This window comes from Rhynchophorus ferrugineus, unplaced genomic scaffold (assembly GCF_030347505.1).
Source record: "Rhynchophorus ferrugineus isolate W39M unplaced genomic scaffold, kcgeb_rfMv2 rfM8, whole genome shotgun sequence".
Lineage (NCBI taxonomy): Eukaryota > Metazoa > Arthropoda > Insecta > Coleoptera > Curculionidae > Rhynchophorus > Rhynchophorus ferrugineus.
The window spans coordinates 33,319,749-33,338,510 of NW_027472587.1; the positions used below are offsets into that span (position 1 = coordinate 33,319,749).

Sequence of the window (18,762 nt, forward strand, 5' to 3'; positions counted from 1 at the left end):
ATATACCAATAAAAGTGAATAACCCTATCATACTATACAGCAACCAAGCTAAGTACCTTGGAATGAATCTTGCAAATGCAAAACTTCGTTGAAAAGAACATATTAAAAAGAAAAGAAAATTACTTATATTAAAATACAAAAATTGTGTTGGTTACTGTAAGTAACTTTAGTTGTTTAGTTACGGTAGTTGTAAATTGTAATTAGCGAAGGTGTAATAATCAAAATGCAATACGCATTTATAATAATTGATATGTTAGTAATTTAGTTGTGTTGTTAAACATGTTAATATTTAAATGATTTGTAAAAAAATATTATCACTGGACACTCACTAGTATCTGTAAATATACCCTATTAAAATGTGTAATGCCTTTAATGATATTTTTATAGTAGAACACTCGTTACATAATAAATTATTAAAACCTATATTCAAAATACGCCTATGTGATGTTTTTTGCCACCTGTAAATCACGTTGTTCCTTTTAAAATTAAATTGTAATTAATTACTCCCATACAGAGTTAATATTCAGCGATATATCAGCAATTACAACGACAATAAACAAAAACTCTTTGTCCCATTCAGTATGGCAATCGGCTTCAAACTTGCTTTATACACTTCCTCAATTTCAATGAACGACCTGTTTTATAACGGTATAATTTGTAAAACGCTTTATTAATACGTATAAATCTGTTTTTATGTCGTTTTGTTTTGTTAAATATATGGGTTTAATTAATTATTAATTAATTAATTAATAATTAATTCATGATATGTTGTAATTGGTAATGGCTAGTACAATAATAATAATAATAATAACAATAATAATAATAATAATACAGAATATATATAAGAAGTAATATAGAAAACTTACTTTGATTCATCTTTTGCTGTTGGTTTATATCTTGAACATTCTCTCTTGTGGAAGGTAGCCTCAATCCAACTTCGTGCTGGTGCCTGTGAAAGATGATCGATAATTTATAAGTTAATCACGACAAATCACAATTCTAAGTATTTAACAATTATATACATTATAATAATACACAACCTGACATTTGAGCAATAAACTAATAGTTTATATATTTATATACAGTTAATAATTACAAATAAAGACCCAAAAATTAAAATCAATCAGGCAATAAATGAAATCAACATAAAAAGTAGAAAATTATATATTAATTCTCAAAAAATAAAGCAAAATAGAACAAAAATTACCATATACTGAACAAAACACTTAATAAAGGGGGTAATTAGTGATATATTGAAATGTTGAAATAAAAATGACATGCAAAAATATGAAACGAAGTCGGTTTAATTTTTATGTTAAAAGTAATTTATTTTTGTGTTTTTAGTGTTAGATATTTACTTAATAAATTACGCAGTCATTTTATTTAATATTGCAATGGGTAGGCCAGGTAAAGGTACAGCCCGTATGAGAAAAAATAGGAATCAGGAAACAATGATTAATTATATATATTAATTATATATGATTGATGAGAAAATTATATAATAATTCTCAAATAATAAAGCAAAATAGAACAAAAATTACCATATACTGAACAAAACACTTAATAAAGGGGGTAATTACTGATATATTGAAATGTTGAAATAAAAATAACATGCAAAAACATGAAACAAAGTTAAAACATGCATTGTAAATTTGAGTGTGTATGTGTTAAGAGAGCATCAGAAAGTAAAGCAAATTAATAATAAAAATAATAAAACAGGAACAGACAATGTAAGTTATCAGCGAAATTCAATAAAATAAGTAAACGATGTAAGCCAAGTAATAAAAGCAAAGTAAATATAGTTAATAAATTTTGCAATTATTTTTTATTTAATTTTCAAGTACAACTTACTTTAATCCATATCATTAATGCAATTAGTAATGCTTAGTCGTTATATGTTATATAGCGTGGCCCATTCGAACCCGATGGTTCGAAAATCAGTGGTTTTGGCTGTTAAATATTTAGAAATAGGTGCTGCATTTGTATTAAAATAGGTTTGAATCGACCGTATTTTATGTACAGTTGATCCTTCTTTCCGTTGATATAAAATAGTTTGAAAGCAAATTAAAAGTTTTTGTTTCGTTTATTTATAATTAATTCAATTTATTGGAACAAACTTGGACTAGAAATCTTTCGCAGTTATTAAAATAATTCTTCAACATAGTTTAGTAGAGTTTGTGGAAAATTATCGCAGTTTAGGTAGATTAAAAGTGTTCAAAGGCCCCTAGCCAAAAAACTACTCCAATTTGGAAACACTCAAGCTTTGAAAAACACTTATAATCTGTGGATGCCTAGCACAAGAATTGTGAAGATGTAAAGTCACCAAAGATGGGCTGAAGTTTAGGAAACTACCCTAGTTCACTGGTATTTATACAAAAGCTTGTAATTTAATTATTAGTGAATCAATTATTTAATTTATTAGCTTCAGCTGACTGATTGGCGCAGTGGTTACGGCGACAGGGCGGTCCTCCTATTGTTGCGATAGTTAGGGGTTCGAATCGTGCTGGGATATGGATACTGTATGTACTGGCACTTTATGTTTACGATTATAATTGTAAATGTTTTTATAGACAATGGTGGAAAATCCGACAAGGAATAACCATCCCAGTTACCATCAGTAACAAGATCATGTCTTCTGGGATGCTATGTAAATTGGTCACTGGCCAGTCGGTAGACTTAATGCTGAGGGCAGTGGTTCGGAGCCCACGTTAAACCATAAGTCCTGTCCAGATAAACCCTCGTTGGTACAATACAGTTGAAGCAAAAATTTGCCTTGATGCCGAGTTTCCGGGCACTGCTCCACGAAAATCAACCATCAAGGATTGGTATGTGAAGTTCAGACGTGGTGAAATGAGCACCGAAGACGGTGAACGTAGTGGACACCCAAAAGAGGTTGTTAAACATTAAAAAAATCCACAAAATGATTTTGAATGGCCGTAAATGGAAATTGAATGAAATAGCAGACACTAAAGATATCCATTTTCGCAGTTCTTCAGTATTTTGAAACCATATACCAGCCAAGCTATGCTGTATCGATCTGAACAAGTGGTAGTCAGAAGTCTATATCTGGTGAGGTACTCTGGGTACGGCGATAGTTTCAGTTCGCTCAAACTCTTGCAATGAGGGACCCAGCGCTGTCATGAAAGAGGGCGACTTTGTGTCTGTTACGCGCTGTTACTAATTTTTTTACTATAATATGTGGCTTAATTTGTTCAATTGCCATCGTTAGATATTTACCGTGACAGCTGTATTCGGTTTCAGCCTTACTGATTCGACCACATGTAGAGCAATACATTATAGTCATCAATAAGTCATCGATATGGATGGATTCCCTGGATCGACTCATGATGTTTTTCACTTGGTAATGTCGTAGTATATCCAGTATTCACCAACAGTCACAATTCTTTACAGAAAACTCTCATTTTTTGCCTGCAAATCACAGAAACTATGCTGTAAAAAACAGTTCTAAATTACGTTTTCTGTTAATTCGTTTGCCATTTGACATTTTTACTCATTTCGGATCCGTCCCATCGCATATGAATGTTTGGAAATAGTAATTATTATCTATCAAATATGACCTGTTGAACGTAATTTCAGTGTTGTCTGGTTTACCGCTATTCCCACTATCAAATTCGATAATTTTGACATTTGTATTGCACGACTTGCGCTTTATCTACATTCGCTATTATTCCATTAATAGTAAATTTATTATAAATGATACTTACAAAAAATGGGTAATACAAAATTGCATTTTTACCATTAATTACTTTTTCTGTTTGACTGCTGAAGGAATACGAGGTTTAAGTAAACAGTGTTGAACCAGTTCCATTATATAACATTCGAGAAGAACGAATTTTAACTATCATTGGATACAAACACATCAGAACACGTAAAGATTCATTACCATGACATCAGGTTCTACCAACACAACCTCGCCATGTTGGCAGAAATATGACAAAAGATGATGTTTGGAGATGATTCTAGCAATTGATATTAAAATGACTACTTTTCAAATAGTCAAACCAAAACCAAGAGTTAGTATATGACGGTGCTGCATCACCATAAGTATATAAAGAGTCTGTAGGGGAATTTTGGGTACTTCATGATATTTGATTTTGAATTTGTATACATTGAATAACTCAATAATGCTGATTGAAAAACTATTATTTTATCTATAGAAATGTCAAGAATATCGATTTTAAAACATTTTTACATTTACACTTCGCATTTTTAACAACAGATATCGTTGATCAAAATACATGCAAGCACTTAACAGTGCGAAAATGTATTTTATTCTTTATGTGTAGGAATTAAAACTCTTTGACAACTTAGTCTTGTACAGGCCTCCTTCCTAATATAACGGAGTTGCCGAAATGGAAACGGCACTTGTATCATTCAAAAGGAGACATTCCTAAATCCAATTACAGCCAATTAGGACTCTGAAAGAGTATTAAAAAAAGTTTCACCCAGTGGACATCACCAATCCAATTATATCGACAAAAGGGCTTTCGGCAAAGCAAGAGCGTTAATATCTGAAAATATGGTTATCGCTCAGAAAGTTTTTTAGTTAAAGCGTTCTTTTGACTGTCATTTAATTACTCTTTTTAATTGCTCGTAAGTGAACGCATCATATTTTTTTTAATAAAAAGCCAAAGACCAATGTTCACAGGTTGCTAAATATAGTCACACTAAATATTCCAACATATTTGTTGGTCTTGAATATTGTAATAAGTAAGGTGTTGTCTCAAATATTATTGGTGAAAACTAAATAATTATTTAAATTTTAAAAGCTTTAAAATTGTAAACGTTTGTCAAATAATTAATGTCGGTTAGGACGGTTTTATTTTTCCACTAATTGTTTCTAATCTAAGCTATAAAAATATAAGCTATATATTTAACACCTTTTTTATATTCTAACAGCTACAGTAAATAATCTAAGCATTTTACAAAAGTAACGTTAACTACTGTATTATTTATTATATACATTCAACTTTGCTACGTCTGATCAAACGTGTTAACTACTGACTTAAGAAATATATAGTGATATTCTTCAATAATCAACATGTACTTGTAGATTCTCTCTTCTTGTACTGGAACTTTCTTTCAACAAGGACATCTTGAAATTATATCGTCATTATTGATTACTAGCCATAGAGGTGTAATATATGTGTAAAAGAAATATCAATATTCTTGTTTATACACAACAGACAACAAGTATGTTTCTAACTGAGTTTAATTTAGAGGTTTAATATTATATTATAATTTACGTTGAAAGAACATTGTTGAATATATGTTAAAGTAAGTATTGTGACAAGGAAATGATTACATGCAAATTGATTAAGCTTCTATACAAAGTTTTATTCCTTCTTGGGCAATATAACATATTAAGGTATTGATATTTACGAATTATCTATACGATAGGCTTCGAAAAAAATCTTTTCTTCAGTTCTGCAAGTTAAATATCACAGCAGTTCAGATTCAGCATTGACAACATTGTTATAGCCGAGCAAACACCTGACAGTTAAGCCGATTACTATTTGGAGAAGAGGGTCTGATAAGGATTAGTTCTCAACATAGTCTCTTTTTAGCTCGATGTACTGGACCCAGCAATGCCACAACTTTTTTAGCCCTTCTGAAAAATGTGTTTTTCTCGAGGTGTGCAAAGTGGGCCTCCGTGGCGGTGATGACCTCGACTTTTTCCTGATCGAAAACAAAAATAAATCGCACGGGGCTAAATCTGGAGAATACGGTGGATGGGGCAGCAGTTCGTAGCTTAACTCGACCAATTAGGTCGTGGTGAGTGCGGAGATGCGAGTCGGCTCGTCATGGTGGGAGAGCACTTCTTGAGGTAGTTGATGTAGATCAAACGTTGTGAATTCCAGAAAACGGTGGCTATCATCTTTCCGCCCGATAGGGCAGTCTTCGCAATGTCAGTTTTTGCAAAGATTTAGGCACGAGAGAAGCAATATTTTGCCTAAACGCTGCAATGATTATCAGTAAAACGTATCTGCCTGCTTCATCAATTATAACAAAGCCTTTGATTCAGTGAAACACGATATTGAAATACTGATTGAACAATTCTTGAAAATCGGGCTTAGAAGCATATATTTCAGTATTATGACAACTTTCTAAGAACTATACATAGTGTTATCAACAGGACTCTAAGCACTATGAAGTATACTTAATGAAATTGACACTGAAAACCAAAACTGGGGGTTAAAATTAAGCAAAAAGAAGATAAAAGTGAGGAAAGTACTCTAATAATAAACTAACTAGTATGTTTCAAAATATTTAAGTTGCTTCTTCATCTGTATACATATTTTGAAATAAAATTTATTATTATCTTAACACATATTATCTTAAAATGATGTTGTCTGTTGATGGCATCTTTGTGTGGTCAAGAAAGTTATCTTCTTTGACTTTGTTTAATATCGGAAAATTTAGTTTATAAATAGTTCTTTGTTCTTTATGCAATGTGGTAAATTCGTGTTTTTTTTGGGTAGTACATCGATCAGAAATCGCTCGTCTTCATGTTGCTCGCACAATTCAGAATACCGTTTTGATTTTCGGAAGGAAAATGGCCTAACTTGGGTACTTATTGGGTATTTACATGATAAACTTATGGCAATGTTGCTGCGTCATTGTTAGTATTGAGTTCAATTATTTAAAAGTAGTTATTTTGATATAAAAGGCCTGCAATACCAGACCAGGTGGAAGACAATAAATTGTAAGATTTACTAGACAAAAAACCAGCTGATATTCTCAAAGAAACAGCTTAGCAGTTGATTAATAAACTACTTTCAAGCATTTACATGCGATCTATTCCATCGCAAAGGAGGGAAAATGGTTGGCACACAACTTGACTGATTGCGGATTCATTGCAAAAAAAAATTCCAAGCATTCCAAAAAGTGATGGAGTGGCGTATTGTGATTGGTTATGAAAAGTGGATCTAGTACGACAACCCAAAATGCAAAAGGTCATAAGTTAGTCAAGGATAATCATCCATATGAATAATGAAAGCGATTGAAATAATTCATAAAATTTTGTTATCTATATGATGGGATCAACAAGTAGATTTCCAGATTCTGACACCAAATAAAATTGTTACTACAGAAGTTTACCGACGTCAGTTGAACAAATTGAGTTACGTACTACGTGCAAAATATACCAATAATAGCGAGTAACAGACGCAAGATCATCTTCTTGTATGATAGCCCTCTACCACATGTTGCAAGGGTTTTAAAAGATACCCTATTAATGTTGAAAAGGAAAGTTTTGCCGTATCCAGCGTATATTTTTTACCTATTTTTCCCAATAAATGCCATTTCGAAGTGAATATATAATAACAAGTTAATTGAAAAGTCCCCGGTCCGACACATAGATGGCGCTACTAGAATTATATCCATATGTTATTTAGTTAGACCTAACCCTCAAAAGATGCGTGTTTAAATTTGACAGCTGTCGGATCATTAGTTTGTGAATTATAGCATTTTGAGCAACTTTGGTTATTGTGAAAAAAAATGGATAAAAAGGAATTTCGCGTGTTGATAAAATATTGCTATTTGAAAGGAAAATATACAGTTGAAGCAAAAATTTCGCTTGATACCGGGTTTCCGGACACTGCGCCAGGAAAATCAACCATCAAGGATTTGTATGCCAAGTTTAGACGTGGTGAAATGAGCACCGAAGACGGTGAACGCAGTGGACGCCCAAAAGAGGTTGTTACAGAAGAAAATATTTTTAAAATCCACAAAATGATTTTGAATGACCGTAAATTGAAATTGAATGAAATAGCAGACACTCTAAAGATATTAACTGAACATGTACATCATAACATTCATGAATATTTGGGTATGAGAAAGCTCTGCGCAAAGTGGGTGCCGCGCGAGCTCACTTTTGACAAAAAACGACGACGAGTTGATGATTCAGAGCAGTGTCTGAAGATGATGAAGCGTAATAAACCCGAGTTTTTGCGTCGATATGTGACAATGGATGAAACATGGCTCCATCATTTCACTCTGAAGTGCAATAGACAATCATTCGAGCGGACTGCACACGATGAACCAGCTCCAAAACGTGGGAAAAGGCAACAGTCGGCTATCAAGGTTACGGCGTCTGTATTTTGGAATGCGCATGGAATAATTTTCATTGACTACCTTGAAAAAGGAAGGACCATCAACAGCGACTATTACATAACGTGATTGGACCGTTTGAAGGACGAAATCGCTAAAAAACGGCCGCATTTTAAGAAAAAGAAAGTGCTGCTTCACCAAGTACAAGCACCGTGTCACAAGTCAGTGAAAACAATGGCAAAAATCCATTAATTAGGCTTAGAATTGCTTCCTCATCTACCGTATTCTAAAGATCTGGCCTCCAGCGACTATTTCCTGTTCTCAGATCTCAAAAGAATGTTCGCCAAAACTGAGGCTTATTTTGAAGCAAAAGATAAAAAAGGTATCGACAAATTGTGAGGTCGCTATAATCAGTGTATCATCCTTGAAGGGAATAATAATAATAAAAAACTAATTTTGCCAAAAAAATGTGCTTTACTGTGGTAGGCCGGGGACTTTTCCATTGACCTGTTACATATTTTCTGAAAAAATCTATATATAAAATAAAATAATATACCAAATAGATATAGACAAAATAAGCCATGCGGCAAGGATGGTTTAATTTGATACACTTATAATACATTCACTGTATTTCCACCAGTTAAAAGCATACATTGTTTATATTCCAACTCGACACACCAACTACGTTAAAAGTATAATAAATTCGACATTATTATTCAAGACTAGTAGCAGAAAACGCATTTTTATATGATTTAACGCATTTTACTGTCCAATATATTTTGCCAGGTTAGAATGGTAGACTCCTCGGGTCCCCTGGGGACCCTGAACATCTATACGCCAACGCTAGCTGTAAAATAAAACTACATTATAATGTAAAATCGTCCCCCCTCTATACCCACTTCGTTCATACGCCAGGAGATTTATAGCGCTACTGGAAAAGTGTTTACAATTTTTTACGATACGTATTCTTTAGATGACACAAAAATATATTACCGTATACCATTTTTTCTTTGGAGAAATTAAATACAATGAAAAAGAAGTCGGTGTTGGGCTGTGCAAGGGTGCCGTAAAGCTCTGTTTTGAAGCAATTTTGATGTTGACATTGTGATTTTTTATTACTTTTATTAAATCGTTGTATTCTTTGTGTAATTTTCGTCTATAGAGTTACTAATATGTTTTGAGTTGCTGAAAAAAACACTGGAATCAATATCCAGTCCTCCGCCTACCATAGTAAAACACATTTTTTTGGCAAAATTAGTTTTTTTTATTCAACATAATTCCCTTCAAGGGTGATACACTTATTATAGCGACCCTGCAACTTTTCGATACCATTTTTGTAATACGATTTGTCCTTTGCTTCAAAATAGGACTCAGTTTCGGCGACAACCTCTTCATTGGACGAAAAAGTCTTCTCCGTGACCATTTTTTTGAGATTCGAGAACAGGAAATAGTCGCTGCGGGCCAGATCTGGAGAGTACTATGGAGGAGAAAGCAATTCGAAGCCCAATTCATGGATTTTTGCCATCGTTTTAACTGACTTGTGATACGGTGCATTGTCTTGGTGAAGCAGCACTTTCTGTTTCTTCAAATAAGGCCGCTTCTCGGCTATTTCGTCCTTCAAACGACTCAATAACGATAATAGTCAATGAAAATTATTCCATGTGCATGCCAAAATACAGACGCCATAACCTCTGTTGCGTTTTCCCACGATTTGGAGCGGGTTCATCGTGTGCAGTCTACTCGGATGACTGTCGATTGAACTTCGGAATGAAATGATGGAGCCGTGTTTCATCCATTGTCATATATAGATGCAAAAACTCGGGTTTATTACGCTTGATCATCTTCAAACACTGCTCCGAATCATCAACTCGTCATAGTTTTTGGTCAAAAGTGAGCTCGCACGGCATCCACTTTGCACAGAGCTTTCTCATACCCAAATATTCGTGAATGATATGATGTACACGTTCAATTGATATCTTTAGTGTGTCTGCTATTTCATTCAATTTAAATTTAGGGTCATTCAAAATCATTTTGAGGATGTTATTAATGTTTTCGTCGGTAACAGCCTCTTTTGGAAGTCCACTGCGTTCACCGCGTTCGGTGTCTATATGGTTGATTTTTCTGGGGTAGTGTCCGGAAACTCGGTAGCAAGCCAAGTTTTTGCTTCAGCTGTATTTTTCCTTTCGAAAAGCAGTATTTTATTAACACGCAAATTTCCTTTTTATCTACTTTTTCACAATAACAAAAGTTGGTTCACTCAAAATGTTATAATTCACAAACTAATGATCCGACAGATGTCAATACACGCATCTTTTGAGGGTTAGGGCATAACATTTTCTTGATTACTTACCAGTAAATACTATACATTTCGCCGTTATTTTCTTGTATGACAAGATCAACTTTGAATTCAAATTTATTCGTACAAGTGTGATAACATATTGATTCATTCTTTTTTTACCACCTTGTATATATCCATCACCTTGTTCTATAATAAGTTTGTACTCGTAATTTTCTTTTGATCACACCAACTGATCATAATACATAAAAAGCACACAAAAGTTCAAGTTACACAAAGCTTCTGAGTTAGTAGGACAACGACTAGATCACAGGGGGGTTAGTTGTAAACTCCAGCACCATCTACGACGTAAAACGGGTAGTGAAAAACTTACAGCTGTGAAATCGTTTGCAACAGGCCACAAGAATGTCGTCAACGACTTGACCAGCGAGTCGAACAAGCCATGTTGGTGCTGAAAAAACGTGTAATATTGGACAAAATCACATTGGTTAAAACGGGACAAACGAATGATGATGATGATGATGATGATGATATCTTTACATATCATGACATCATATAGTAAGACATAGCAAAACAGTACACCTCCATTGCGTTTTGATTATTATTAGTTCGATATTAATTAAAACATGTTTATTAGGTGCTAGGAAATTATAAATACAGGATAAAATTAATTAATTATTAAAAGAGTGGAAAAAAATCAATTTGATATAAGAATTAGGTATGATACTTAGTTTTAAAGGATTTAATAAACTGTTCAAATCAGAACAGAAGTAGGCCCCGAACTTTGGTTCTGGTCACTGTTTACAAACGATCAAACCATTAGGAGATATTAATCTGTAATAACCTAGGTAAGCAGTAAAAAAAATTCCGTCAGCATTTTTCTAAACAGGTCCCTCAAAAGCTTTAAAGAATTAAAACAGTTCTGCTTCATAATGGTGGTTCTTATACTTCCATTCCTACAGTTATTTTATACACCTCAAAGAAACCTACAAGAACTTCGAATTGATTCTTCGCAGATTAAAATTTGAAGATGTTTGGAAGGTGATTTCAATTTTTTAGAAAAGAAGCTGGATGAACTAAATTTATGATGATTTTTGTGTCTTTTTATGTCGATGAGATAGCGGAAACCGAGCAAATCAGTGAACCAAGACAAGTTGGCCACAGAAGGAGCATACATATGGTTAAAGGAACATCCTCCAAGGAACATTGGTACTTCCGTATAAGGTACTTTTACTACCTAAAGATGGATATTGTTTGACATATCACAATCAAATGTGAAGGAAGGTGTTTTCGTTAAACCAGACATTATAGAGGTTATAACTGACCTACAATACATGACGATCATGGCGGATCCTCAAAATGAAAGCTAGATTGATTTTAAGAAGATCATGGAGAAAATGTTACGCACTCATAAAGACCCTAACTATAAACAAGACGTCAAATAATTCTAAAAGCAGTTCAAGCTTTAGGTTGCCTAAAGAGCCTAAAAGTACATTTTCCTCATTTGCCCATCGACTACTTTTTGGAAAATTTGACAAATGTGAATGCAAAGCAAGGTAAACGATTTGTAAAATGGGCCGTATCAACATTATCAGTCTACTGTTAGACCCATCAGAGAGACCTTTCAGTCTTGTCTCACAAGCTGTTCAAAGAGGATCCCCATTGAGAAAAAGAAAAATAACTAAAGGTTTTAATGTGTGCTAGTGAACGTTATTAAGAACAAAGATAAGAAACTTTATTCGCTAACATAGTTACCCAAAATTGTCAAGAAACGTGTTATCCAATAACAAAAAGGAAGCCATTTTACGCCACAAAACCCCAACAGCTCTTAGAATGTAACAGCTCCTTTTAGCGGAGATGAACAGCTCTTTTTTTTGAAGACTTGTGTGGTATAATTTATTAAACTTACTGATTCGCAACTAAATTACTTAAATATAGAACTATAGCTTAGATATATATAGCTACAGAAAGTATCCAACTCTGATTTCCAGCATCATATAAAAGATTACTTCAAGATAATTTTTAGATTCTCCTTTCATTAGGAAACAAAAAAAGTGTGTGTTAATGAACATTATTAAGAAACTAAAGAATATCCAATAAAGGATTACTTCTTGATAATAAAATAAATAATATATGAGGAAATGAATTCGAAGTTGATAAAACATTACGAAGATTATGGTCCTTCCATTTTAAACATTAAAAAGTGAACAATGGAATTTAAACGTGCTCAAGCGTCCGTTTAAGATGACTCACGTGAAGATGATCCAAAAACTGGAAACCAACGAAAATGTGCCTGATACCGTGTTGGATAATAGGTGAATGAACGTGAATGAGGCAGCTGATGCTGTAGGGATATCGGAAGAAAGATTGCGAAACATTTTACGCAAATAATTATGGATTTTATGGAAAACTCTGCGCATGGTGGTATGGCTTTTATTGAAGGTCGATCAAATGTTTATGCACAAACGAAGTTTTATGGCAATTTCTCACGGTTGATGACATATAGATCTACTAGTACACGCTAGAAAAAAGACAAAAGACAAAGTCAAAGGAAAAAAAATCCAGTTCAAACTGTTAAAAGGGCTTTCAATCAGCTTAGCGGGTAATGAATTAACTGTTAGAGAATAGAAATATTTATATGCAATGAACAAGATTCAAATGAATTGACTGATAACATTGTTTCGAATTGTTTCAACATCTCGGTTTCAATGCATGTCAGGCAAAAAATAATCGTTTTCTGTGGTACACTGTGTGCTTGGCAATGAAAAATGAATCTACTATGACCAACTACTTCAACCACCAGTGCAGAAAGTGAGACCTAGGAGAACCATTTATATTTACACCGAAACGGTATATTCATGGTCATAAAGTTTTCCTGGGCTTATGTTCGGATCAGCAAGGTGCGGTGTATTACATGCTGCTAAAACCGAATGAAACTGTTACTGCACTTATAGGTATTTATCGTCGTTAGTTAAACAAATTGAACATATTTCTGCAAAAAATCATACTTTTGCTTGGCTATATGCTATAAGAGTTGGGAATGATATACTGTAGTTCGAATGGGAAGTTTTGCAGCATCTAGAGTACCCATCAGACAAAGCGCCTTGTGATTACCATTTGTTTAGATCCATACAGAACAGAAAAAGTGCGAATATAGCTTAATGGTTGCATTGATGCTAAGCCACCATCGCTATTCAACACGGCATCGTCATGTCACTAAAAGCGTGAGAAAAAATACAGAATATAATGGAAAATATTTGGATCAATATATATTGTACTAATCTTTCTCAATAAATGCCCTTTTAAAGTGAAATGATCGGAATACATGCAAGCTCTTAATAACAGGTCATAGACTGCATATACCAAAATGTTAATAAGCATTAATAATCTCAATCCTATTAAATATCCTTTACAATTAAGTATCACATCTAATAGATATATTAATAATTAAAAATATGATATAAAAAACAGTAAAGAACATAAGAAAGGCTTTGATTTAACAGTTTCTAGTAATTTAGATTTTTTAGACTTTTAATGACCAAATTAAATCTTAATGATAGTAAAACGTAAGTTAAAAAAAATCAAACTTAATATCAAAAGAAGGAAAAACATATTATTATCATTAGTTCAATAGTATTAGTGGAATAATATGGGAAAATTATTATGTTTTTCATCGATTATTTTATAGATTCTAACAAGATTAAAACGATTTGTTTAAAATAAATACGAGTCAATTTAAACGTCTGTATAAATCACCGGCATAGTTTACAACAGTTTCACGTAAAAACGATAAAATCTCGGAAAAACTATCGACGTTCGTATTAATTGTACGGTTAGGATAAAGCTCTATACTTAGTAGGCTAGTGGTCTGGCAGCGTTCTACCGTTCGTTTGTTTTTCGCATCGAGCAGGCGTACCTGAAAAACAAAAAAAGAAAAAGGAAATTAACAAAAAGGAAATAATAGTAATAATAATAATCAACTAAACAGTATAATTAGAAATTAATCGACGTTTTTTTAAAAATAATGTTGTAGGAGAAGTAATTTCAATTGTGATAATAGATACGATAGAATACGAATGACCAGATGGATAATTTGGCGAGCATTAGAATCGGATCTATGGACACCAAGTATCGGCCTTAGTATGATGGGTGTTACGTGTGTTCCGTCAGATGAGATACTGCCGTCAAAATATTATTCAATATTCGTCGAAATAATTATTTATACTATGTGAAAGGCTATAACATAATATATTATTTAATGGAAAGAAGAAGCGACTTGTTGAGCGGTAACACAAAATAAAAGATCACCATTCCGATAAAAATAAAAAAAGATGGCTGGATAGTCTGAGCCGTATTACATAACACCACCATCTTAAAGAAACGACCGCAGGGATATGACGTAGTCGTTATTCCGTCTGAACAGCTTATAGTTGTTGAATTGTGTTTGAGTATCGTAAAATTTTAAATGGCAGTATTTCTACCCAAATTTCCATGGCATCCCTCTATGGAACAGTTTCCCAACTTTGGTAACTCCATATTCTAAATTTTTACGACTAAGAAGTAAGCTACTGAAATCCGCCTTTGCTGACCGTTCATCCTGAACAGTAACTCCAGTAGAATATGTTAATTCACAGATTCAAGATGAAATATTTTTAACAAAAAAAAAATGACCCGACTTCAAAAAATAAATAAGGAACTGACTAAAAATTAAAAAATAACTAAACTTTTTTGATTTGTAACACAAAAAATATTTTAAAATAAAATAGGTACAGCCAAGCATAGAACCTCCTCCTTTTTTGGAGCCGGTTAAAGAGAGTTCAATGTAAATATAATAAAATAACCCCAACCTACAAACTATTGTGGCTATATAATTAATGGTAGTTTAAATCCTTCGATACTATATTCATTAGATAATATTAATGTTGTTAATGTTACAATAAATTATATTTTATAAAATTCTGGTCTCATAATTTTATTTACATTAGAAATGTCAAAGTTAAACGCGGTAACATTGCAACGTTTTGACGTCATAAATTGGAGTCCAACATTTCGGATACACTATAAGTTAATTGTTATTTCAGGTGACCTTATTATTTATTATAAAGAAGAAAGTCCTCACACGTTATTCTACTCAGTATGTCATAAAATATAACAAAACAGTAATAAATAATTCTTTACAGCAAAATGGACCAATTTCAAAATATATCTGCAATTTATTACGGTGAAAAGGATGGAGAACATCATTCAGGAGGAACAAAAAAAAACAATTACATTTTCCAGGCTTTTCGAGTTGTTTATATGGCTTCCGTATCGGTATATTCGCTTGATCTTTCGCAAGGCGCTCTGCGGCTCCAGATAGAGCTGATTTATTGAAAGGAGATTTTCACCCTTATTATCTTTGCATCTCGCCCTCATGTATTCGGGAAATACGCACTCATTTGCAGGAAACTGTCCTTATGGAGTTGTTTATTTTGGATTTGTGTCGGTCGTTGTTAGACTGAACCATTGAAGTTAACGCAATTACGATAATATGAAAGGGAAAAAGAAGAAATAAACGCCCCTTGTATAGGACTTTTGTTTTGTTCCTTGCTTATTCTATTCTATTAACCTAATTCTTCTATTATATATATATATATATATATATATATATATATATATATATATATATATATATATATATATATATATATATATATATATATAACAGATCAATTGAAAAGTCCCCGGCCTTTTTGAGATCTGAGAACAGGAAATAGTCGCTGGGGGCCAGATCTGGAGAATACGGTGGATTAGGAAGCAATTCGAAGCTCAATTCATGGATTTTTGTCAACGTTTTCACTAACTTGTGATACGGTGCATTGTCTTGGTGAAGCAGCACTTCCTTTTTCTTCAAATGCGGCCGTTTTGCGGCGATTTCGTCCTTAAAACGGTCCAATAACGCTATGTGATAGTCGCTGTTCCCAAAATACAGACGCCGTAGACCAAAATATAGACCCTGCCGACTGTTTCGTTTTCCCGAGCTTTGGAGCGGGTTGATCGTGTGCAGTCCACTCGGATGATTGGGATGATTGGACTTCGGAGTGAAATGGTGGAGACGTGTTTCATTTATTGTCACATATCGACGCAAAAGCTTGGGTTTATTACGCTTGATCATCTTCAAACACTGTTCCGAATCAACTCGTCGTTGTTTTTGGCCAACAGTGAGCTCCCGCGGCGCCCAGTTTGCACACAGCTTTCTCATACCCAAATATTCGTGAATAATATGATATGCACGTTCAGTTGATATCTTTAGACTGTCACTCAAAATCATTTTGTGGATTTTTTAAATGTTTTCGTCGGTAACAACCTCTTTTGGGAGTCTCGTTTGGGTTCTCATCACCTCTAAACTTAGCATACCAATACTTGATGGTTGATTTTCCTGGGGCAGTGATGCAAGATGATGGCAAAATGCTATAACTCACAAACTAATGATCTGACAGCTTTCAAATTTATACACGCATCTTTTGAGGGTTAGGGCTAACTAAAAAACTTATGGATTTAATTCTAGTAACGCCACCTATGTGTCAGGAGGGGAACTTTTCAATTGACCTTTTATAATTATATTACGAGTACATTTTAACAAAAGGATATCTTAAACGTCAAAAGACAAGAAGGGGCTAAAATACTTTCGAAACGACAAAAGTAATTCGCGAGTGAAAATTAAATTTATCAGGAATCAGTGAATTAAAACGGAAGTATTCATCTCCTCCGTCCCGTTGTTGCTAAAAATGATTTGAATGGAGAGGACGGCGTGCTCAGAGGGTTAAAGGAAGGCGACAATTAAAAAGGATCGTTTCGACAGACGAACGCGATGAAAGCGGGGGGGCGCTACCGGCGAGTGCTGCAACAGGCAGCAGGTGGTTACGATCGACCCAGATACGGCAGGTCCCACTGTTGCTCGATATCCCGACTGCCGCACTACTATTTTTCTATTATAGCAAGCTAATTTATCAAACAGACGCTAATGTAGTGGCTTAAAATACGCAGAACAATCGTTCATAGCAATAGAATGATGTTTATTTCTCTTTTTAGATGTTATTAATATATAGTCTGTATATATAATATATAGATGATGCTCGTGCTTTTGTAGAAAAAAAACTAACTAGGCTAATTAACTGACTAGTTCGCTTCGTTAGCCCCCTATTCGGTAGCTATCTTACTGGATTGCCGTTGGAGTCCTTTTATTTGTAGCTAATTTACTTTGCGCCTTAGTTGCTCACAGCTAGATTTTCCTGTGAGCTAATGACACTACTTAATTTATTTGCACTTCCTATCTGGACTTCTCGACCCTGATCTCACGAATTAACGCGAATTATAAGTTTTAACTCTATTTGACTATAAGTTAACTTCATTGAAAGATTGAAGAAGTGAAGGAGTATTAGAACATCTCAGTTGGAACTATTTAAGGTGGTATATATTACGCCTACTCCCAAAGTATGCTGCATTCGTTAATCGCCTTCTCTCCTAGTCGATTTTTAATTATAAAGGTTTTTCATTATCACAAATTGGCTGGTGGCCAGATAGCGGAGACAAAACATGATTAAATACTGATCGACAATATGTCGGAGACACTAACAAAGCTATAATAAAATATTGTTTAGCAAAAAATTGAACGGATTTCAAAAAATAAATAAGGAACGCACTAAAAATGAAAAAATACTCAAAATTAGATTTTTAACACAAAAAAAAATTAAAATAATACATACATAATAGTCGTTGTAATAACTAAATAAAAATAAACAAAAACCTTATTCAACCTATCTACTACAAGTATTTATATGCAACTATATACACACAATTTAGCTTAATACCTACCTAAGCCTATTTATCTATTTACAATATTATTTTAACTACTACAAACTGACTACTTTGAAGTCAGTGCCGAACCCAAACTGTAATATTAATTAATACTTTTTGTAGGTTATATATATAGGGAAAAGGGGAGTATATATATATGTATATATGTGTATTAAGATACAATGTGGATATTTTAAATAATAATGAAATTAGGGGCCAAAATAACTACAGTAATTAAAACAATTCTCAATTTCAGGTCTTTTCCTTTTGTCTCAAGAACAATGTAAGTGAAAGCGAGCAAAACAAAGAAATACCGAAAAAACTTCTTTTAACTAAGTACGATGAATTGTTTATTCTATTTTCCAACAAACAAGATAGCCTTCAATTAACAAAATACAATAAAAGAGAATAAAGCATCATAAAACTTGTTTTTGGAATTTTAATAAAATGTTATTTTGGTAATATATATTTAATCGCTAAGAAAATAACTTAGATTTTGTATAACTCCGTTAAATAAAATCATGTTTCAGAAAACTGATGTTATGTTTTTCTTTGTT

At 33.3% G+C, this 18,762-nt stretch overlaps 1 protein-coding gene across 4 annotated transcripts in view; it reads right to left on the reverse strand.

Moving 5' to 3' along the window:
• Positions 1-18,762, reverse strand: part of Trpm (Transient receptor potential cation channel, subfamily M) — a 245,845-nt gene that overhangs the window by 144,700 nt on the left and 82,383 nt on the right. For 3 of the 4 annotated variants that reach the window (XM_076411944.1, XM_076411943.1, XM_076411941.1), the window contains one exon: positions 867-949. In XM_076411944.1, coding sequence (XP_076268059.1) covers positions 867-949 — 83 coding nt within the window. Of the gene's footprint in view, positions 1-866; positions 950-10,742; positions 10,821-18,762 lie in introns of all 4 variants that reach the window. The other variant, XM_076411942.1, reaches the window with a different exon arrangement.